At 35.6% G+C, this 24,798-nt stretch overlaps 1 protein-coding gene across 1 annotated transcript in view; it reads left to right on the top strand.

The window, feature by feature from the left end:
- Nucleotides 1-24,798, top strand: part of LOC145280649 (short transient receptor potential channel 7-like) — an 84,797-nt gene that overhangs the window by 50,586 nt on the left and 9,413 nt on the right. The window contains exons 11-15 of the mRNA XM_080132171.1: nucleotides 3,130-3,281; nucleotides 10,366-10,514; nucleotides 15,780-15,978; nucleotides 18,775-18,999; nucleotides 22,917-22,997. Coding sequence (XP_079988297.1) covers nucleotides 3,130-3,281; nucleotides 10,366-10,514; nucleotides 15,780-15,978; nucleotides 18,775-18,999; nucleotides 22,917-22,997 — 806 coding nt within the window. The remainder of the gene's footprint in view (nucleotides 1-3,129; nucleotides 3,282-10,365; nucleotides 10,515-15,779; nucleotides 15,979-18,774; nucleotides 19,000-22,916; nucleotides 22,998-24,798) is intronic.

Below are 24,798 nucleotides of genomic sequence, written 5' to 3'. Positions count from 1 at the left end.
TAGTGTTTCTGCCATTACTTTAGATACATGTTCGTTTGTTTTCCTGTCGTGCCTGCTATAGAGTGTGGTGTCATCAGCATATATACCCATCTCAGAGGCAGTTTTGTTGGGGAGGTCATTAATAAATATTAGGAACAATAGAGGTCCAAGGATAGACCCCTGAGGCACTCCCGCATTTATATCACACTGTTTAGATGTACGACCGTCGAGGACAACTTGGATTTTTCTCTTATCTAAGAAGGATTTAATTATGTTAAGTATTCTACGAGTGATACCGTAAGATCTAATCTTCCTGAGGAGACCCTCATGCCATACCCTGTCAAAAGCCTTAGATATATCTAGAGCTACCGCTCTGCCCTCTCCCGCTTTGTCCAGTGAATGGTATATGCGTTCAGAGATTACAGTGAGGATGTCTGCCGTGGAACGGGCTTGTCTAAATCCATATTGATGGTCGGTCAGAAGTTTAGCATCTGTAAGGTGCTGGACTAGAGCATGGTTAATTAAGGTCTCAAATATTTTGGCAAAAAAGTGGGAGGAGGCTAATAGGGCGATAATTTAATGGGTCAGTTCTTTCGCCAGAATTCTTGAATACTGGTACTACAGAAGCAGTTTTCCAACAGCTCGGAAAGCAAGATTCATTAAGGCATTTGTTGTAGAGTTTGGAGAGAACTGGAGCTACTTCGGCTGAGCACTTTTTTAATAGCACAGCTGGGATGAGGTCGGGTCCACATGCTTTGGAAGTGTCAAGGTTTTTTTATGATAGCATGCACCTGAGCAGGGGTGATTTTCAGATCGTCTAGCGTGGCGTCTGTCCGCATAGGAAATTGAGGTAGGGGGTGGTTTAGAGGGTCCAGTGTGGAGTTTGAGGCAAGCCGACTGGCAAGCATGTTAGCCTTCTCGGTTGCTGAGCAAAGAACCTCGTGATTGTTGGTTAGTGGGGGAATTGTTGATTGCCCATTATTTACTACACTGTTGTAGATTTTCCAATTTCATGTTTCCAAACTTAATAAGCTTTATTCTAAACTCAGAGAACTTTCATGGAGGTCGAAGGTTAAATTCTCATTGCTGGAATTATTATTAGGTGATAATGACTAAAATAATATTCAACATTGCTACCACGTGGATTAACTAAAATTCGGTTCGAAATTCCGTTTAATTTCCTGAGTTTGACATAAATATTCTAACGTTGGTAAAGATGCACCTTAGGAAAGTTACATCGATGAAAACGTTGTGAAAATAATTAAAATAAGAATAGTAGTTCGAATAATCCAAATAAAAATTCGATTATCTATCTCGTATACGAAGCCGTAGTTGACCTTAAGGTCACATCTCATTAATCACTGCACATCTGCATGTAATTCTATACAACTTCAAAAGGCGTATTACTGCTAAATAGTGTGCAGCACAAAGATGTGCTTTTTTATCAAGTTGTGTAGAAATCATATCAGTAGTTTCTACATATGCTCATAATTCAATAAACATCCGGCCGAATCTGTTGCGATCATTTACACGCTAATTCTTGCTAGAAATGTATTTTTTAGTATTGGGCTACCACTCGAGGATAGAAGTTAATGAGACGGAAATGGTTGCCAACCAAAAAAATAACAACATTATGAGGACATTAAAATTGACTAATTGTAAGAACTATTATAAACCCGTAATGTTTCATCCGCTATGAGTAAAATATAAATTTGTTTTCAACTCAACTGTGTATACTCTGTAATGTGCTTTAGCATTAAATAACCCAAAAAGGATCGGGTTCACATGAAAAAGGAAATTTTGCCGAAAGTAATACATTTGTCTGTCGGGATTAATTTCTATTATTAACAATTATTAGCAACGGCAGATCTCATTTAGTTTAAAGATATGTGAAGAGTAGAAAGCGAAAAAATTGCTGTTCTAGCTCAGAATCTATCCATATAACGCTTATCGTTGACTAGTTTTGCTTTCTTTTTTTTTGCTTTTTTTTTTAAACTTTGAAGCGGTATTTTCTTAGCTCTCTACATCAAATGGCTTCATGATTTTTCTAAAGCGATTTCAATAAAAAATATAAATATTTACCAATGAAAACAAAGTAACAACTCGGAAACAATAACGCATATAAAAACGTTTATTTATAGCACATTTTGAAATTGTATCCGTGAGAATGTGTACAACAAAATTTTCAAATTGTATGTCTGTGCTTAAATAAGTTAAGAGGAACGTCTTACGTACCATATAACATGTTTGATTAGAACACACGTGCTGGTTAGTGAGTGTTCAACTGTGAGACTAAAAGAAATACTTTGGTTAGGTATTGCCAGTAATCTACCTGGGTGAAAAAGAGATTGGATTTTCTGTGCAGCGTTCTTTATATAACGGATAGTGCAAAGGGAGATAATTTGTGTTTGAAATGCCTTCCGCTGAGTGTCTGTAGTACAAGGGTAGGTAATGCTATACACACATAGGCGATAAATTTATTTTTGCCTAATATACATGACCGTGTTTATACACATATTCACAAACTGTATTTTATATACATGGGTTAAAATTGTTTCATTCGCCTTTTTATTATCTGTGTCAAGGGGTTTATGCATAGACTGAATTTGTCATTGTTTGCATACAACCTTGCGTCAAAATCGCTTGACCAATCGTCGCCAAACTTGATTAAGATTTCGATCATATTCTAACTTTTGGATGTCAAAGTCACGGAAAAGGTCAGTCACGTTTGACGCTGACTTCGGTTCAGTTCATAATAAAGACTCACTAATGGTCCGTATTGTATCCAATGAAGTCTGGTATCTTGCTTCATATTGACTTTTAAAATTTCGGTCACTGTCGGAATTTCGGCTTCCGATATTTTTTTTTTTTCTAATTTGATTATGGATTCGATGCTCTTTGATAATTATAACCACCAAGCAAAACTTCACTCTAAGATAAACATCAGCGTTATCAAAGTTTCCATGCATAACTTGAGGAATATTTCCTACAATATAATAAAAAAAAAAAGTAAATCTCAAATATAAAGTTGGCTCTTTCTTACGTTGTCGGGTAAAGTTATGCAGTCTCACAACTGACATATTCTTGTTCATTTTGTAGGCACATCCTGTAATCTTAACTGCATGTAATTATTGATGATTTCGTTCACAGATCGCTTCTACTGGGACATGTATGACCCGGATAATATTTCTGATGCTACCCATGCCATTGCGAATATTTTGACGTTTGCCAGAATCTCTTACGTCCTGCCGGCGAGCTCAACTTTGGGACCATTGCAGATTTCCCTCGGTAGAATGATCAAGGTAAAATTAATTCATCTTTTGTTTGAATATTTGCTCAAATTCTTGGATATACATTCCCGTGATCGTTCTAGTGATTTATTTCGATTTAAATCTGTGGGCCATGTTGTCTTGGATTTGGAGGGTGCATCATTGGCCTTATAGATACTGTAACGAGCTGTGTAATCTGCTGTATCGTGTATGGTGCAAAACCTCGTTGATCCATTCTAGCTTATCGAGTTTATATTATGATCCTAAGCTTAATACAATGACTAATAACACTACCCTAGAGCTCATCGTTCAAACTCCTTGGGTTAACATTAACAGGAAGCATGAATTGAAACAGATACATTGCCAAGACTGCTGCAAAGAAAGTGGTAGAAACATGACCGTGTTAGAAAACTGCTTACATCTGATAATATCCTTCATCTATACAAAACCATCATTCGCTCATGCGCGGAGTATTGTTGCTAAATCTGGGCTGGTGCCCAGTTTCTCCTTCTTAGACAATGTCCCAAAAAGTTTCAAACATATTAGTTTCCCAGACTATCAATCAAGCTCCAATTCTTGTCCCATCGCCGCAATGTTGCATTCCTGCGTTTGTTTTATAAGTATTTTAATGGAATGTGATCTGAAATAACAGCAATTGTGTCCCCCTCGACGTAAATACCACTGATAAATACTACAAGTATTAAAAGCTCACCCCTTCACTGCAGAGGTCGCTAGATGCCGGAAAGCCAGTAGTTTCTTCCTTCGAACAGCTAGACTTTCGAATTCTCTCTCTGTTTCCTGCTTCCTTCACTGTACGAACATGCAGAAATTTAAATTTAATGTGAACAGACATCTTCTTACTAATCTATCTACATAGTGATCCTGAAGAAATGGTCCCAAACAGTAACCACTTAGACACAGGTCTTTGTCAGGGTGAAAAAGAGTAAAGAAAGAGTAAAGTAATAATGAATGCATTCATGTCGATTGCCTGTGTATGTATGTATGTATGTATGTATGTATGTATGTATGTATGTATGTATGTATGTGACAAGACAGGCAGTCCAACTGTCTTGTCAATTCGTACATTGTTTTGTTTGGAAAATTATATGCGAGTCTGTTAATCTTGTCTTCATGTGTTGCAAAAAAATGAGTTTGAAACAAACTTTATTTAAAAAAAAAAGTGCAAGCGTCTTTAAATAACTTTCAGTTGGACTGTTTTGTCAATTCGTACGTTGTTTTGTTTGGAAAATTATATGCGAGTCTGTTAATCTTGTCTTCATGTGTTGCAAAAAAATGAGTTTGAAACAAACTTTATTTAAAAAAAAAAAGTGCAAGCGTCTTTAAATAACTTTCAGTTGGACTGTCTTGTCAATTCGTACATTGTTTTGTTTGGAAAATTATATGCGAGTCTGTTAATCTTGTCTTCATGTGTTGCAAAAAAATGAGTTTGAATCAAACTTTATTTTAAAAAAAATAGGAGGAAAATCCAGGCGGGGAGGGGGGACAAAAGTGGTCCAATCGCTGATCACTTACTTACTATTTATGACTTTTGGACTATTTATTCGTGTGTATTTTGCATGTGTGTGTGTACGTATGTGTGTGTATATGCGTATATGTGTGTGTGCCTCTACGTGATTACGTTTGTATGACTGTGCGCATGCACACGTATGTTGGCGTATGTCTATGTACGCATGTGTTTATTTCCATGTGTATGCGGGGTGGAGGGGGCTCCCGTAAGCCGTGGTGAAGGCAACCCCTCTAGGAGAAGCAAATTTCTGAATTAAAAAACAAAGCGGGAGACCAGTACCCGCATTAAGCTGGTCTGCAGTTTGACTTGTTGCTAGCTATCTTGCTCTTGCTTGTTGCTGGATGTCAACATTTTGAACCGAGAGAAAGATTTAGCTGTCGTACAAAGCTAAAACTCTGTAACACCATCAGGTACAGATACTCCCTCAGGTTATAAGAAAAACAAAACAAAAAAAAACGGTCCTATTGCGACGGAAAAGTTGTGACGCGTGTAGGTCTGAAATGCTGGAAGCATGTAGTAATTGATCTGCCATTATTATATGTACCTATGTATATATATAGGTGTATGTATGTTTATGTACATGTGTATGTGTGTATATCTATGTTTATATGTACGTATATGTGTGTTTGTGTGCATGTATGTATATGGGCGTGTGTATGTGTATTTATGCATTTGTGTATGTATGCATATACATGTGTGTATGTGTGGGCATATATGTATGTGTGTATGAGTGCATATTTACGTACATGTATGTATATGTAGGTAAGTGTGTGTGTGTATATATGTATGTGCGTATGTGTACGTATGGATGTATGTATATGTGTGTATGTATTTGTAGGTGTGTATGTATGTATATCTGTATGTATCAGTGCATATTTACATACGTGTATGTATATGTAGGTAAATGTGTGTATATATGTATGTGCGTATGTGTACGTATGGATGTATGTATGTGTATGTATGTATATCTGTATGTATGCATATGTGTCTGTATACGTATGTATGTGTATTCATGGTGTATGTTTACAGATATGTGTGTATCTGTATATATGCATATTTGCGTTTAAATATATATATTTGTGTGTGTATGCATGCCAATGACCGTCTTGTGTATGTTTATGTATAAGTATGTCTATGTATGCATATGTGTAGTGTGTATGTATATATGCATATATGTGGGTTATTTGTATGTGTGTATGTGCATATGTGTATGCATGCGTGCATGTATATATATGTATATATACCAGTGACCGTCTTCAGTGTCATGTCTGCCTGTGCGTGTGAATTTTTTTCTTGTTTTGTTTTTCGGCAGGACTAAAGTTAAGGTTATCTTCGGGCTCATGGACTTTTAGTACCTGAGGGAGTGGCACTCGTCTGACAAGACGTTGCAATCATCATGTATGTATGTATGTATGTATGTATGTATGTATGTATGCGAACGTCTCTCTATTCTATGTTTTGTGTATTTGGGATTGTTTTACTCTTTTATTCATGTTGAATTCACCTATTCGTAACAACCATCATCATCGTCATCATAAATGCTCCTTCATATATATTCTACATGTACGTGTATGTGCATATGTATGTACATGCGTGCATGTATGAAAGTATATGTGTATGTGCATGCCGTCATGTGTGTTTGTTCTTGTGTATGTATGTTCGCGTGCATCTGTTTGTATGCATGCTTGTATGTGTACGTGTATATCTTTATTTCGATATGTGTGTGGGGTGGAGAGGACTCCTAAAAGCCATTTTAAGGCAACCCCTCTGGGTGAAGCAAATCTTTGATTTAAAAAAAACATAAAGCGGGAGACCAGTACCCGCATTAAGCTGGTCTGCAGTTTGATTTGTTGCTGGCTATCTTGCTGATGCTTGTTGCTGGATCTCAACATTTTGAACCGAGAGAGAGTGACTTAGCTGTCGTACAAAGCTAAAACTCTGTAACATCATCTTTGTATAGATACTCCCTCAGGCATTTGTCTATAAAAATTGTCCGTGGCGATGGAAAAAGTGTCACGTGTGTAGCCCGGAAATGCTGGAAGCATGTAATAATTGATCTGCCATTATTCTATGTATGCATATGTGTATGTATGTATGTATGTATGTATGTATGTATGTATGTATATTAAATGTATATTAATATATGTACTAGTGTATGTATGTGTATGTATACCTATTTGTATATGTATGTATATATGTATGTGTGCATATATTTTTATTTATTTATTTTTGTGTATATTTGTTTATGTGTGTTTGTATGTATATACGTATATATATTTGTGTGTATGTATATGTATATATGCATATATATGGATGCGTATAGGTGCATATATATGTATGTGTAGGTATATGTAGGTAACTTTATGAGTATGTATGTATATGTACATACATGTGTACATATATGTATGTGAATATGTATTTATATGTGTGTATGTATTTGTATATGATAGTATATATGTGTATTCATATGTATGTATATGTGTGTGCATGTGTGTATGTATATGTTTGTATGTATGTGTTATATGTATTGTGTATGGATGTGTGTATGTTTATGGGTATGTATGTGTATGTATCTGTGTATATGTATATATATGTATGTATGCCAAGGACCGTCTTCAATGTCATGTCTGCTTGAGCGTGTGAATTCGCTGGCAGGACTAAAAAAGAAAAAAGGTTATCTTCGGGATCATGGACTTTCAGTGACTGAGGGAGTGGCACTCGTCTGACAAGACGTTGCATTCATCATGTATGTATGTATGTATGTATGTATGTATGTAGAATCCTTGAGGGAGACAAGCCGCCCTCCTCACCAAACAAGTCTGGTGGGGGAACCAGTTTAGTCGCCGGTGACCCGACCATGAGGCAGGTAGTACTGGGTTACATGGTACCAGTAGCATATGACATGACCTGACCAAAGGGCGAATGAACTCTTTTTCTGGGTCAACGGCCAACTAGCACCGTGTATATTTGTGTGTGTGTATATGTGTATTGGGGTGGAGAGGGCTCCCGTAAGCCGTGGTGAAGGCAACCTTTCTAGGAGAAGCAAATCTTTGATTTAAAAAACCATAAAGCGGAAGACCAGTACCCGCATTAAGCTGGTCTGCAGTTTAATTTGTTGCTGGCTATCTTGCACTTTTGCTGGATCTCAACATTTTGAACCGAGAGAGAGACTTCGCTGTCGTACAAAGCTAAGACTCTGTAACATCATATTTGTATAGATACTCCCTCAGACATTTGGGCTCAGGGATTTTAAATGTCTGAGGGAGTGGCACTCGTCTGACAAGACGTTGTAATCATCATGTATCTATAAAAGTGAGCGTGTCTGTGTCTGTCGGGTTGTATACATTTCCCTACGCAATAACTCTGTCAATTTTTAGTCTACATGCTCGAAATTAGATATACAGGGTACTGAGATTTGGAAAAATCGATGTGATTGATTTTCGGGCAGAAATTTTACGATTAAGGGGTCAAAGTTCAACGATTTGACTTTTGAGAACTCTACCAAACTCCTCCGAAAATTTTGGGTTTACACAATTGAAATTTTATATATAGGTTCCTTGGACATGGATCAAACTTAATAACTGGATTTGAGCCCAAAACAATAAATGTTAAGGGGTCATAATAGGAGTCAAAATTAAAAAAATTGACCCTTTTCTTTCTTTTTTATTTTGCTCAGCATACACCTCCAAATACCCGGGAAACGCCGGGCACCCATGCTAGTATATCGATATATCTGTGAAAGTGTGTGTGTCTGTGTATCTGTCTGTGTACATTTCCCTACATAATAGCTCTGTCAGTTTTCAGTCTACAGACTCGAAATTTCATATACAGGGTACTGAGATTTGGAAAAATCTATGTCATCGGTTTTCGGCCAGAAATTTGGCTGTTAAGGAGTCAAAGTTAAAAAAAAAAAAAAAATGATCTCTGCGGTCTCTTCCAAATTACTTAGACAATTTCTGGTCTAAACATTTGAAATTCTACATAAAGGGTATTCAGAGATAGGGAAAGCTTTTTAATTGGTTTGGGTCGGAAATTTGAGTTACCAATATATATAAATGTATGTATGTATGTTTGCATGTCTGCCTAAAACTTTCGACAGAAGCGACGGATTTTTACAAGATCAGTATCATTTTGAAGTTCGACCTTTCAGACGACAAATATAAAAAAATTGGCTAAAAACGTTAATATCTTCACCTTCAACTGGGCACTTTTCTACAGGGGTGGTCTCTTTTTTCGCCGATATTTTCGAGTCATCCTCTCCTTTCGATTGTCTAACCTTAATTAAAGCCTACGTCACTTCCGATTTGGCGGTGGTTGTAACAGCAAAGACGTCAGTTTTTTCCGTTCTTTTCCTCCTTTATAGTACGGGTTCGAGCCTGCCTTCCTACTACCACTTTTTTTTTGCTCAACATACACATTCAAACACCCGGGCAACGCCGGTCTGAAATGCTAGTATGTCTATAAAAGTGAAAATGTCTGTGTGTGTCTGTGTACATTTCCCTACCAAATAACTCTGTCAATTTTTGGTCTAGAGACTCGAAATTTGACATAAGGGATACTAAGATTTGGGAAAATCTTTTTAATCGGGTTTCGGGCAGAAATTTGGTTGTTAAGGTGTCAATGTTCAACGATTTGACCTTTGAAAACTCTACCAAACTCCTCTGCTAATTTTGGGTTTACACACTTGAATTTTTAAATGTAGACTACTTGAAAATGGATCAAACTTTTTAATTTGATTTGAGTCCAAAAAATAAATGTTATGGGGTCAAAATTGGGGTCAAAGTTAAAAAAAAATTTTACCTCTGCAGTCTCTACCAAATTACTCAACCAATTTCTGGTCTAAATATTTGAAATTTTACATAAAGGGTATTCAAAGATAGGGCAAGCTTTTTAATCGGTTTGGGTAAAAAAATTTAAGCTGCCAATTTCAAAAGATTTGACGTTTGCGGTGTCTAGCAAACTACTCAGACAATTTTGGGTGTAAACATTTGAAATTTATACATAGCGGGTATTCAGACATGCGGCAAGCATTTTAATCAGTTTTGGGGCGAAAATTTGGCTGCCAAAAGGTCAAAGTTGAAAGAGTTGACCTTTGTAGATTCTACCAAATTCCTCTACCAATTTTGGGTCTAGCAGTGATTGAATGTTTGATATTACATATGCGGATGAGAAGGACAGAGAGGGAGGGGAGAGAGAGAGAGAGAGAGAGAGAGAGCTATAGCTTACTACTAGATCCAACAACAGTTATTTGCACAGGAATATTTTTCCCTTCAGTTGCAAAAATAAAATTGTTAACGCCAACCGTGTTTTATGTTTATTCTTTCAGTTAATTTTCCGTTTACAGCATACTACATTAAATTGATTGACGAATACTGCAAGCAATGTCATTAACACACGCGAAATACTAGCCTAATATAAGGAAGTTTTTTATAGTTTTTTTGGGGGGGAGGGGGTCTATAGACGAATTATATTTCATTCGTTTATAATTGAACAGCGTTGAATCAAAACGAGTTCTCAAAACAACTTGTTTTGATTCTCAAAACAACTTTAATATTCAATTTTTTCTCTGATTTTTAAAATATTTTTCAGGAAATTGCCAAGTTTCTGATTCTTTTCTCCCTGATTCTATTAGCCTACATTCTCGGTCTACAGAATCTCTTCTGGTATTACGGTGTCCATGAAAAAATCGAAGTCGTTCCCAAGAATTTGGATGTGAGAGCGAGAGAAAATTTTGGAAAGTAAGTGGCATCATTCATGAATATCCACTTTTTGTCTTGAAAGATGAATAATCACTCAGTGTTACGCACGGTCCTGTGCTCGCCCACTTTAAAAACTGAATTTTGCACATATATTAAACATGATATGAGTCAAAAAGTAACAGGACGGATTTTCCGGGAAAACTCCGCCCCCCCCTGAGGTGTCTTTCGGGTTAAAATGGCTAAAATTTGACACTTTTGTACTTATTAAAAATAAAATTGATGCTTGGTTTTTCATCAAACTTTCCGAAAAGTCGTAACTAACTGATTTCTATATAATTTCATTTGTCTATACTTCGCGATAACTCTTTTAGGGCTAATAAAGAAATTTCATTTTTGGGACTATTTTACCATATTTGTCCAAAATGTTCTGTGTATGTGCATGTAGCTGTTTTGCATGATGCTAAATTCAAATATGTTAAGGCTTTGGGGACTTATGGGGCTAAATGGAGAGGGGCAAATGTTTGACTTTACAGCATACTATTTCATTTGTTGTTTTTTGTTTGTTTGTTTTTTTTTTTGTTTTTGTTTTTTTGTTTTTTTTGCTTTTTTTGCATGGTGCAGAACTCGAATTTACATATGTTAAGCCTAAAACTGCACCGTTTGTTCATTTTCACTAAGATCTGACGTCCCCTGAGGACTTTTGGGGCTAAATGGGAATGAGGAGTACAAATGCTGAACTTAGTCATTTTTTATGCCTCGTTCACTGTGCACTCGCGAGGGACTATGCATACTTCATTTGCTTCTTTTTTTTTTTTTTTTTTTTTTCGCTTATGTAAATTGACTCTTATGACCGTCTTATACGGCATAATTGCTTTTTAGGACATATTCGTGTTGACACGCCGGTTCTCGCTAGATCACAGAAGTTAACTTTATGCTCACATCCTATTAATGATCAATCTCATAGGTTTCTTTTTCGTTTGCACGTTCACAATTCTTGGACAATGTCGACTGCTCGGACGTAGGTATTAGTTTTTACACAGCTGTTCCCATATGAGATCCATATCTGTATAAGATTAACTGAAAGTCTTCAAACAAAATTCAAGAGATGTCAGAAAATTAGTAAGATTTTTCTTTACATTGAATCCATTGATCAAGCCATTAGAATTCCGAAGACAAAAACGTTTTTCAAATAACCCGACTGTCATTATTAGCAAAAATGTTACAAGCAGTTACATTATGAAAACTTAGGATGGATTTTCAATAATTCATGTCAAAACTTTTCTGAGTACTAGGTTGGCTGATCATCGCTTGTCATCTCTATCGGAACTGCACAGCTTGACTTACCAAAATGTCTCAAGCTTCGGAACAATACATGAAAAGTATTTGAACACTTGTCCTTTTTGAACTATTGTCGTTTGTTGCATTGGATTTGTTGCTGTTGTATTTAGATACTATTGAACCAGTAATTTAAATTGAAATAAAACACACATTTATATAGCATGCTAATTTTTTTCGTTATATTTTTTGTTAAACTGCATGCACATTTGTACTTGGATTCTTGAATAAGACTAAACTATTGCATGTTCTAAATCAAATGGAAAATATTCTGCAATAATTTTTATTAAACGGCTTCAGTTATAGTTGTAGGATTGCGACCCTTATTATAACATAAACTGACTCTTATGACCGCCTTATACAGCATAATCGCGTTGGCACACCGGTTCTCGCTAGATCATCAAAGTTAAGCGACGCTGAGTATGGTTAATACCAGATGGGCGAGCATTTGGCAATACCAGGCGCTGTATTTAGGAGAATGTCGACACGTAACATTGTCTTCTCCCCTGACAAGAATATACAGGCGACTGGGGACCGCTTGTGAATCTGATATTCCCATGAAACTTCCTCCCTTGAATAATACCAATTCAACCCGCCTAGGGTGTATATCGTTTTGGGACGATACGGTATGTGGCCCTCGCGGGATTCTCACTTTGACATGTCTGCTGTACTCAATTGGTTATTTGATGGTAAATATGACATTGATCCGTATCTAAGAGCTATGTTTCTGTTTCCATAACTATTATTTTGCATGTAACATTGAAAGAGGTAAGTGGATATATTTTAAATCGAATGTAATCAGCAATTGGCATAACTTTTTAGTATTGTTTATGTAACGTAAATAAAATAACTTGCTGTTTTTTTTGTTTTTGTTTTTTTGTTTTTTGAGTGAACTTCATTGTAAAACTTCTTAAGTTACCCCCCCCCTCAATAAAAAACCCCAGCAAGAATGACGTCATATTTTAAATGCACGTATGTCATCAAATTGAAGTAAGAAACATGAACAGCTGACATAAAATTATCAGTGGAGACATCACCATACAAAAGTGAGTACACTGGAAAACCAAAGTGCCGAGGCGCCTAATTATCGATGTTGATGTATAACAAAGTCATCACATATGGGGAAAGTCCAGTTAAAGCAAATATTTTATTTTGTGGGGGTTGTATAATCAAAACGACAACGAGTTAGGAATGTAAACAGCATCTGTTCAATCCCGGCAGCTACTGAGAAATAACGGATGTTGTTAATAAACGCTAGCTCGTTGTCAAATGACAACACATCGGCTGACTGAGTGATAAGTAAAAGCAACAAAACGAAGAAGTAGTTTAGTCGATTCTGGCCGAGATTCGCCTTGACATCATTCTGGCAGCCATCAGACCTTTTTGCCAGGATGAAGTATGGTTCGATTCTGTCTTAGAGGGCGCATCATTTCATTCATTACCTTCTTTTTCGGGAGAAGGTTGTTTTAGTGCAATCACTTAAAGCGCCCCAGTTGGAGAATGCTGACGGATCCGTTCTCAGTTATTTTTTTTTTTTTTTTTTTGTGTGTGTGTGCCTATCAGAATAGTCCCCTTAGGGAACCGGTTCCCTCATGTTCAGGTGCATTTATGTCTGCAGTAGGAAGAGGGTGAACATTATCAATATCGTTGGAAATTATTTTTAAGTAAAATAAATTATTTTGGATCATTAACTGTGTAATGTGTGAAGTTCTTTTACAATTATATAATCCTATCGATCTTTTTTTTTTAATTACATTTTTACCCCAAACAAGACACAGTGCCACCTTGATGTAGAGAGCTACTATTAGGGACATACGTTGCTGCTCAATCCCTTTAGATAGTATCCCTGCAAGATGTTTTCACATTACACTTGATCTCTACTGTGAAGGGGTGGAACTTTTCTGCTTATCAAGTTTGTCGGGGGTAATTACATCGAGGGGATACAAAGGCTTGTAATTTGTCGGAGCATCCACCATTAAAATACTTGTAAAACAGGCAGAGGGATGCAACATTTCGTCGATGGGACAGAGGTTGAAGCTTAGGTGACAGTTCTAGCAAAAATATGCGATAGAGGGACGTATATTTTTCTAATGATTTCTTTAAAATTAAAACAATTACCACGGGGGTTTCTAATTTTGATTGGGCAAACATTACCTTCGTTCAAGAAAAGATCACGTGATCATAGAGGTCAGAAGAAAGCAAATAGCTATATAATCTCTACTATTATATAAAAAATCACTTTATGTGCACGTGAGTTTCTTCCTTATAGATTCTGAAATGGCTGAGCCTATCTTTTGTAAATTTCACATGAAGTAATTTCTGTCTGGCAGTGTACTTAGACATGTTATGTACAAAAATTCATCCGATAAGTATTGAAAATCGAAAAATTCGATTCTAAAAATAGTGTTTCTTTCATATAGATAAAAAGAATTTTTACGGGGGAATATTTTACGTTACACCGGCAAGGGAAATAATAAAATCTCAACAAACCATTTTTTCTTAAACAAACAAACAAACAAACAAACAGAAAAACAGAATTGTTGACATTTGGAAATGTAGTTCAATGGTAGAGCATTCGACTACAGATTGAATGATTCTCTGTTCAAGGCCGGGTGTACTTCACTATTTTATTTGAACTCATTCTTTATAATGAATTCAAATTACGATAAAAGTGGTACCATTTAAAATCACTGAAAATCATTTCTTCGTTTGCATATTTTAAAACTAAACATTAATCAGAAGTGACTTTCCAGGGCATTCATCGTCAAACCCAAATATCAGCTGACGTGATATTGTAACCAAATACGGACGGAATCTGATGAAGGATATTATCATTATTTTCTAATTTTTTAATTTTTTTAAATTTTTAATTTAATTTTATTTATTTATTTATTTATTTATGCAAATTAGTCCACCGGGCAAATTATTCTCCGTAATATAATGATAATCAATAGAGGATAGATTCACTAATGATACATACGCAGTTGGCATAAATTAAAATATAACGTTTAAGTGTATTGTACGACCGAGCAATGCCGGGCGTCCAGCTAATATAGTCATAGAAGAAAAGGAATATCTATATAATATTCGGCTTCTTCTTAACTTAGTCCATACTTTGAAAAAAGACAAATATAATTTTTGAAGGCCATACTGCTACAAAAAAATCACTAAACTTGGCTTTTGAAATGCTAATCTTCAACAAGATCTTCCTTTGATGTAGCCTCGTTTTCGAATATCATTACAACAATAATATATGGTCATTGTTGTAATAATCTGAGAAAGTAACTCGTAATTTCGACGTGCAACGGTTTTTCACTGAAAAAAAAAAACAAGTCAGCGAAACGTTACGTAAAAAAGGAACATTCGAAAGAAACAAGGCAAACAAAAGATCATTGTCTGCCAAGAGGTGATGAACTGAAGGAGTAAAATAAAGATTGTTTCTTATAATGTGATTTTATTATTTGTATTGAACTATGTAGCATAATATAACTTTCTGAGTATTTAGTACTTATTAATGTATCGCATTTGGGTCAGTTCTACATTTAAAATACAATGGACACTATTTCCAAAGAAATGTTAATAAACTCGTATTTGCTGCGTTTTTTTTTTTCTCCTCCATTCAAAAAATTAATTATTTGCGCTATCCAGAAAAATATCAACTTTATCAAAACAAATTTGTTTATTAAATATATTTCCTTGAAGTTTCCACGGGTCCTGCTAGTCTATATAATAGTACATTAATGCAATTGTATGTTTATGCTATCACCCACCATCGCTTTGTAAAAGATGTAATGTGATAAAGTACACATCTCTATGACGGCTTTGCCCGTTCATAGATTTGTCACGCCCAAATTTGAAACAGTATGTTACATTCAGATTGAATGGGCGGATCTTAACAATTTGCGAGGGTGTGGGTATTCTTACGCTATGTTCATGATACTTTTTTTTTCTTCTTCTGCTTCTTTTTAGTTTCATCAAAACGTTCCGAACTCTTTTCTGGTCATTGTTCGGTCGAGGTGACGCCCACGTCGTGCTGTTGGGAAAATTCAGAAATACGTTCACTGAAGATGTCGGCTATTTCATCTTTGGCCTCTACAACATCACGATGGTCACTGTACTCATTAACATGCTGATCGCAATGATGACTAGGATTTTTGATAACATTACTGTAAGTATAAGATCTCATAACAAGGTATCACTGCCTTATGCAAAATTCTAAGGCTCTTCGGAACAGGTCACATTCCTTTCATCTTAAACTAAACTCTTATTTATAATAAACTATCATCTACCCAATAATAAAGAGTAATGTGTATTTATTTATTTATTTTTTACATAGGCATCACCACTTATCGAGACCAAGAGGCCACTCGAGAATAAGGGTTAAAGAGTGTACAGTAGAAATTGGACAATATAGTAATCGTTAGTAATAGAATTTCGGTAAAGTTGTTAACTTATATGGAACGGCTCATGAAAAACTTCTTTGGACATGGATCTAACTTAATAACTTGATTTGAGCCCAAAACAATAATGTTAAGGGGTCAAATTTAAAAAAAAAATTTATCTCTGCGGTCTCTACCAAATTACTCAGACAATTTCTGGTCTAAACATTTGAAATTTTACATAAAGGGTATTTAGAGATAGGGCAAGCTTTTTAATCGGTTTGGGTCGAAAATTTGAGCTACCAATATATAAATGTATGTATGTTTGCATGTCTGTCTAAAACTTTCGACAAAGGCGACGGAGTTTTACAAGATCAGTATCGTTTTGAAGCTTAACCCTTTAGACGACAAATACCAAAAAATTGGCTAAAAACATTAATTTCTTCACCCTCAACTAGACACTTTTCTACCAGGAGGTGTCGCTTTTTTCGCCGATATTTTCGAAAGTCATCCCCTCTTTTCGATTATCTGGCCTTAATTAAACCTACGCCACTTCCGGTTTGGCGGTGGTCGTAACAGCAAAGTCACGTTTTCCCTTCTTTCTTTTCCTCCTTCATGGTACGGGTTCGAGCCTGCCTTCCTACTACCACTTTTTTTTTTTTGCTCAACACACACCTCCAAACTCCCTGGCAACGCCGGACACCCATGCTAACCTAGGGGATCGGACAAAACCCATCGGCTAATTTAAGCTAAAACATAAAATCCTAAATGAATCAAAAACATTAAAAATCACTTTTTATATCTTTATTTTAATTTAATTAAATTTAAGAAAATTAGAAACCGAGGAACTAATTTTGGCAAGGTATCAAAATTAGGCATCTACGGAATAAATGTCAGTTGAAGATAGAGTTTAAGACCATTCTTCTCAAAGAAATATTTTAAAATATGTACTCTTGTTTGAAAGCAAGTAAGTCGATTTTTCTGTTAGGTACGCGTTTCAAGGAGATTTTTCTTGTATTATCTTTTACAATTACTATATAAATAAAAAAAAAAGTAAAAAATTACAATCCTATTACCAGAATTAATTCATCATAATAAATTTCGGTTTAATCATAAATATGTTAGTCATTATAAAATTTTGTTAATAGTTTAAAAAAAAAACAATTACTCTGTGATTGTTCGAAACTTGACAGAAATTCGACAGTATTTAAACTATCAAATAGAAAGTCACTAAAATAGTATTTGAGGTATAGAGCTTAGTTCCCATTTAAAATTATATTCCCTGATATGACGATCATAAAATCTGTTTACAGTCGATTTATATTCCGTACTTGCTTAATGCTTTTACAATTCCAAAATTACGTATTTTCCGTTGCTTATTTTCCGTTGTATCATTTAATTATCAGTGATGTTTGAAAGTATTTTTTTCTTGACAAAAATGTTTTGTTTAATTTTTCAACATTTTTTGGAATATGTAAACCAACTGCTTTCTTTGAAAGGTTACCTAGAGAATTTATGCAACTTTTTAAAAACTTTGTTTTACAAATAAAATAAATTTACATCGTATTCTCATGTTATTATCATTTTAGTTTTAGTGATAATTTAAAAACAATAAATATTTATCACTAGCACCAATAATGAAAAATGAAATTAAAAATTCAAAACAATCGGCTTTGGAATCGTAAATTAGGGACACATTTTTCTGATTCCGATACCTCCAAAAGATCCGATTTTTTTTACAGCCTTTTCGGTATAGAATTTCAAATTTTTTGTTAGCTTTTATTTATTTGTATTTATGTTTTCTATTTTCTATTTTCAACCCCTCAAAATGCCGTCCCCTGACATGTGCCACTCCTACTATAGGGACACATTTTTCCGATACCAATACCTCCAAAAGTTCCGATTTAAAAAAAAAACATTTGAGTATAAAATTTAAGATATTTTGTTAGCTTTTATTTATTTTTTCTATTTTCTACTTTTACGCCCTCAAAAAACTGCTCCCCTGACATGGGCCGCTCGTAAAATCGGGATACATTTTTCTGATTCCGATACCTCCAAAAGTTCCGATTTTTTACAACCTTTTCGGTAAAAAAATTACAAATTTTTTGTTAGCTTTTATTTATTTTTTTCTATTTTTAGCCCCTCAAAATACCGTCCCCTGATATGTGCCGCTCGTATTATAGGGACACATTTTTCCGATTCCAATACCTCCAAAAGTTTCGATTTTTAAAAAACTTTTCGGTATAAAATTTAAGATATTTTGTTAGCTTTTATTTATTGTTTCTATTTTCTATTTTTACGCCCTCAAAATGCCGCTTACATGGGCCACTCGTAAAATAGGTACACATTTTTCTGATTCCGATACCTCTAAAAGTTCTGATTTTTTACAACCTTTTCAGTAAAAATTCCGATTTTTTTGTTAGCTTTTATTTTTTTTTTTCTATTTTCTATTTTGAATCTCTCAAAATGCCGCCCCTGATGTGTACCACTCATAAAATAGGGACATATTTTTTTTTACATTTTCGTTGACACTTGCTTATTTGTGTTTTTACCATTCAGCTGTTTTGTTCTTCCGTTTTCCACAGGAATATGCTGACTGCGAGTGGAAATACGCGCGCACGTTGCTCTTTATGGAATACATTGGCGAAGGTTCTACTCTTCCGGTTCCGTTTAATATGCTCGCAATTCCTCGCTTTGTCTTCTCACTCGTTCGATATTTGGTAACGTATTGTAAAACAGTAAAGTTTGAACGGGAAACAAAAAAGATGACAGCACCAAGAAAGAACACCAACGTGAACAAGTGTTACGTGGTAAGCCCCCCTCTCTCTCTCTCTCTCTCTCTCTCTCTCTCTTCTGTCGTTGTCTTTGCCCCTACTCTGTTTCTCTTTTGCGTAGTATTTTGTTCCGTCTTTTTTTTTTCCGGTGTCTTTCTTTTTTTTCTTACTGTTCTCATTGTCAATCTCTGTATTTTTCTTTATTTCTCTAAGTCTTTATCGGACCATCTGTATTAATGTGTTCGTCTTTCTTTATATGCCCATGATTTTCAAATTTTCCCCTTTCTCTCAACCTTTGTCTATCTCTGCATTTTTTCTGTCTCTCTCGGTTTCTGTTTTCCAATCTCTCTATATTTTCTGTCTATTTTATCTTTATTCCTCAGTCTCTCCGTTTTCCTCAGTCTCCCTCTATGTGTTCGTTCTATTTTCTCTGTATGTGGCTATTCATTTTTCTGTCCCCTTTTCTGGCTCTTGTTCAGTTTTTGTCTACCTATCTCTGTCTATCCATATCTCTCTCTCTGCTGTGTGTATCTTCGTGTTTCTCCTTCTCTCTCTTTCCGTCTCGCTACAAACTACATATACATATATACATGAACATGGATGTGTGTGTTCACTGCACAGGCCATGATCGTCTCACTCGTTGGATTCGTCTAAGGTTGTTGTTTAATCAGTCAGTGCAGCAACAGAGGATTTCTTCTACTGAATAAAAACTACTCCAATTTAAAGCAATTAATAGAAGTTTATTTTTCAGTGGAGCTTAAAATAGTGCTCGTATTCTTAGGTTGAATAGCAAACTTATGTGGGTGAGACAGGTTCGAAGGTGCAGTAAATTGCAAGCTAAATGCACCCAACGGGATAGACACTGAGAGAGGTAACAGGCGACCGAGAAAAGAGGTAGTGGTGGGGCGGACGACAGGCATAGAAAAAAACCAGTTGTAAACAAAAGAGAAAAAATAAAAAGGAAAAAAACGTAGATATGGCCAAAATGGTATGTGTGAAGGATACTTCTTTTGGCCAAGAAAGCTGTAAATGCTAATTAACCATGACAGCCCGATACGTGAGTGGAAGGAAGGGTACGAATGAAATTCCAATTTACAAAGCGACCATTGTTGGCTGCTCCCTGGTGGGTAAGTGGCCTCTATTGAAAAGACACGTGGCCTTTGTGGAATTGGATTTGGTTCATTTTTATGATCCCTCAAAGTTAATTGAACGAGACCATTCTAGTTTTAATGGCCCGTCAAATTCCATTAGGCACACGCCGGCTGAGATTGGGGGTCCGCCTATTCTACTCAATTGCCAACAGAAGAAGAAGAAACAGCCCCTTTTTTGGGCATAGGCCGCCTGGTGAAGATTTGAGTGACAGCGGTTCCAGCATCCTGATTGGCTAAAGGGCCGAATGAGAGAAAAAGAAGAAGATATAGCTCCCGCCTCCACAATATAAGCAGCGAGTTTTGAGCACAAGTCACACAGAGACAGACAGACACAGAGAGAGAGATCTGCTCCCCTGGGCTCGAACGAGCGAAAAAGCTGACTGCCTCATCGATTGACCCTGTCACGTAGCTATTTAGTTTTTATTGAAAAAGAAGGAACTTTGCAGTTAACAAACGGCCAATCCCTAACTTAATAGCGAAGTACAAAACAACGATTGTAACCTTTTATGAATAACAAGGAATTTTGAATCAGAAAAAACAAACAAATATCGACTTGTCTTTTTAATTTGTTTTGCATGATTGCAGAAGCACTCGACGAGTCTCTTTCAGGTACGGGCCGCTGACATTCTCATCAAGGGGACACGGAGATCAACAATCGGGGAGCATTCCACCACTAGACGACACGCGGGTGACATAAGTGTCACAGTGGGAACATGGTGAGAATTAGCAGCGAACCGGGTGTTAACGCATCCACCATGAGAGACAAAATGAAAAATCGTCTTTTGCACATGGCTCCACGCATCGCTTCCGCTTGGGAAGAAAAAAATAAGATAACCACAAAATAATTATCGACTAATGGCAGAGCTCCTCGCCTAAAATAAACACCTCAAATATCACAGTCGCTGGGAGCCGGTTTGCCACTATAAAATGAGAGGACCAAAAAGTGTGAAAAGGAGATTCGTCCTGCTGCATCAGTGAACGCACGGACGGATTCTCCCACCCGACCTAAAGAGATGAAGAAGAAAAAGAAATAAGGCACCAGTGAACTGAAGCCGACTACGCTCTCATGTTATGGGCCAAACGCCTTCAATTCTAAACAATGCCTAATTCACACAAACCAAAGAAGAGAGGAGGGGAAGAAGATGAAGACACCGGGCTTGTAGCGCTGATGAAAGAAGTTACTCGCTTTCCAGTTACAAGCCAGGACACGCATCACCGACAGCAGGATGACCGGCCGACCCTAACCCTCTCCATCGTCCAAAAGATAAGTTACATTTTACGAACATTCACTCCTTGTCAATTCATACATACCTACAAACATTTTACAAACATTCATTCCTTGTCAATTCATACATACCTACAAACATTTTACGAACATTCCTCTCCTTTGTTAAACCAGCTCCCATCCTTTTTTCATAAACAACTAGGCCATACTTACAAATTAGATTTTTGCCTAATGAAGCCAAAATATGTGTCATCAACACTATCCTTTAGCCAAGAGCCCATCTTGCCCAGAGAGGCATATCGACCCAACTTACTATGAGCCTTAAAAAAAAAACAACTGTCTCTTCGAACGTCCAACTTTAACTCTGTCTCATCACCAGGGGGCCAGACTCCTATCTCAAATTTTTTTCACCCCTGACCAAAATCCTTAAATGTTGATTTTTTTTTTCAGTAGTCATAATTCAACCATCCAGAAGCTGACTATTCGAGATATTTAATAGAGAAAACAGTTAAAAAGTTCCCATTCAAAGCTTTACTCAAATAGATTCCGCATTTAATGAGGTACTTATTTTGTTTCAAACAATGGAAACGTCTCTTGGGTGGCTGACCTCCAATCAGATATACGTTCAATTCTCTGTACCCCACCTTTTTCCTTTGGTTAAAGAAAGATTCTAACCTGCAACATGTCACAAAAACATGCAGCCGAGTGCATGTTTAGATGTGCAGTTTTTATTTATATCATCATTATATCTGTTTTAACATCCGTTTTAAATGCTGCCATGTGCTGGACAGCTTTTAGAAATAGACTTTCAAACTAACCTATCTCTAGGCAGGCTTATCATTTATGTTTTCTTTGACTTTTTCTTGACTTGACCTGACCTTGTTACTTCACCTGTTCTATATTTACATATATGTCAGAATGTGCTGCTGTGATTGCCCTATACATTGTGTTGAGCCAATGTTGCTCGTTTATCTGCTAATCAATGCTGCAATGAATAATAGTATTCATACCAAGCAAAAATAAAGTTTATTATTTTTTTACAGTTTATAAGAAGTATCAGTCTACTTGATTAAATGATAGACTTGCAGATTTTTGCTTGACCCGACCAAAAGACATAAGTTTCGAAGATGCACACTCGCTCAACCGCTTTATTGCTCGCTCTCAAACCAATTGCCTAATTCAGGTGTTCAACTCTGGCCTTTTGTTTAAGATCATTGTTCGACGGTTGAAGACAACATCCAGATGGTTTCAATTCATCAGAATTTCATCTGGAAAATCATTTTTCCACAAAGATCGATCCCAGTGTGACTTTCTCATTAAATGAATCACTTTACTTTTTCAAATAAAGAGAATATTACTTGGGTGGTGTGACTTCAATTAGTGATATTTTCAGTTCTCTGCACCCTCCCCCCCCCCTTTCTTTTAGCCCAACATTTATCACTGCAACATCTACCACTCACATGCATCAGTAAAACATGCCGCACAGCACATGTTTACACATTCGTTTTTCTATGTATAAAGTTAAAAATATCAAAAAGGTTTTAAGAATTATTTTTATGGAAGAAATTTATTTTCAGATTTCTGAAAGCAGTTTTGCAGATACGAGTCATGATTTTCAAGAGCACGGTCATTTGAAGATTGAAGAAATGACTTACGAAGTAAGGAATTCTATTTTATGATTTAACATGCAGGGACACTTTAGAGATTGTTTTATCAGTAGGACATATGATCCTGAATGGGTCACACTTATCTAACCTTACTCTTGTAGAGTTTAATCTGTGAAATTATCCCAAAGATAATTTCTTAGAACAATCCCTAGATTATTCCTGGACTGAAGGGGATCATCAGAGCCCAAATCAGGACAGTACCAAAAGAGAAGCATGTTCATTATTGAAAAATTTGTATGTTGTATTTTGGAGTGATTATCATTGAATGTCAATAAAATAAAGATTGCTGGGCGTTAATGATTGAAACTTGGTGGTCAAGTCAGGTGTAGAGTGCTGTTTATTTATATTAAATAAGATTAGATTGCAGAAAAGATTGAATTTTATTAATGATTCAAAATATATATAACTCACAAGTTGAGAGTTGTGTAGCAAGATATTTGTTCACATTACATTTAACTTTCTGCATATTGACACATTCAAAGAAACAGGAGTACTTTAAGAAAAGAAGCTGTTAGAATAGAAGGCATCAATGTTGAGGTATTCATTTAAACAATCTCCTATTCTGAAGAATGTATGCAATGTTAATGTGTATAGTGAACTGTAATTCCAGTTTATTCTGTATTTCGTTAAACTATTAAAAAGCAGGGGGCGGTTCTTAATTTCATTTTTAAGACTAAGGTAGTATTAGTAAATTTTATTATTAAAGAAGCTGATTAATTTTACTTTCCATACAAAGAAGTAAGCTTATGAATAAAATCATGTGATGATCGCAAGTTTCGTGAGAAGACTGAATTTTATCAGAGTAAAAATATGTTTGCTATTCACAGTGGGATTGCGTATTTGGAGGATATGGGGACAAAATCTATGTATTGTTGACTCTGAAGACTCTTTAGTAGTAGCTGTAAGTGGTGAGCATTGAAGTTTTTCCCATTATGTTAGAAGTCTAATGAGGAAAAATTAAAATGATTTTATTAATATAGCAGATAGAATATTTATTCTTTCACAAAGAATTAAACTGTTATAATCTGCCTTAGAAAGAAAATTCAGTTATATATTTAATTCTTTAACTTTTAAAAATGTATTTAAAATTGTGATGTTTTAAATCGACAGGATGTCATAAAATGAATTGTTCCAAAATTAAATTAAAACTGATAATGTCTGAACGTTTTTACCTTAGCTACATTAAATTTGTTAATTAACAAAGATGCTGATTGGTTACAATCTTTTTTTTCCTTTTAAATGTCTATGAAAGGTGATTATGTATGTACAACAGTAGATAAGCATACTACTATTTAGATGCTGCACATGCAAACAAGCCTATTCAGACATACACCATTCAATATTTCATACAAGTTAATTCAGTTTGGTTTGACCATCAGCAACACACTGTTACTTAACTTTGAGCATATACCACAAACCAATTTTCTCCAATTATCATAGTCTTTGGTAAGCTGATCTAATCATCTTCATGTTTAACTAGTTTTCTTCTCGTTTACCTCCAGGTCATATTACTTGCTTCTTTTTGCTTTCTTTTTCTATATCGATTCCAAAACAGGGCACGTTCTGTACAAGATAAAACATTGATTACACACTTTGCAGATTATCTCCGTCTTATAATAAGATTTCTTTCAACATTTTTTTTTTTTTTTTTTTTTGCTATAATGTTGATGAGAATTTACTAGTGTGTATAAATATCTGGATCTTCCACATGGTCGAAACGGTTGCTTACAATAGAACTGATATTTTTAAGATCAACATTTGGATTTTGTTATGAATATAAAACAAATGATTT

The sequence above is a fragment of the Euprymna scolopes genome, chromosome 1 (genome assembly GCF_053919585.1).
Source record: "Euprymna scolopes isolate OS-2025 chromosome 1, ASM5391958v1, whole genome shotgun sequence".
NCBI classification, from domain to species: domain Eukaryota; kingdom Metazoa; phylum Mollusca; class Cephalopoda; order Sepiida; family Sepiolidae; genus Euprymna; species Euprymna scolopes.
This window is presented reverse-complemented; position numbering and strand designations above follow the sequence as displayed.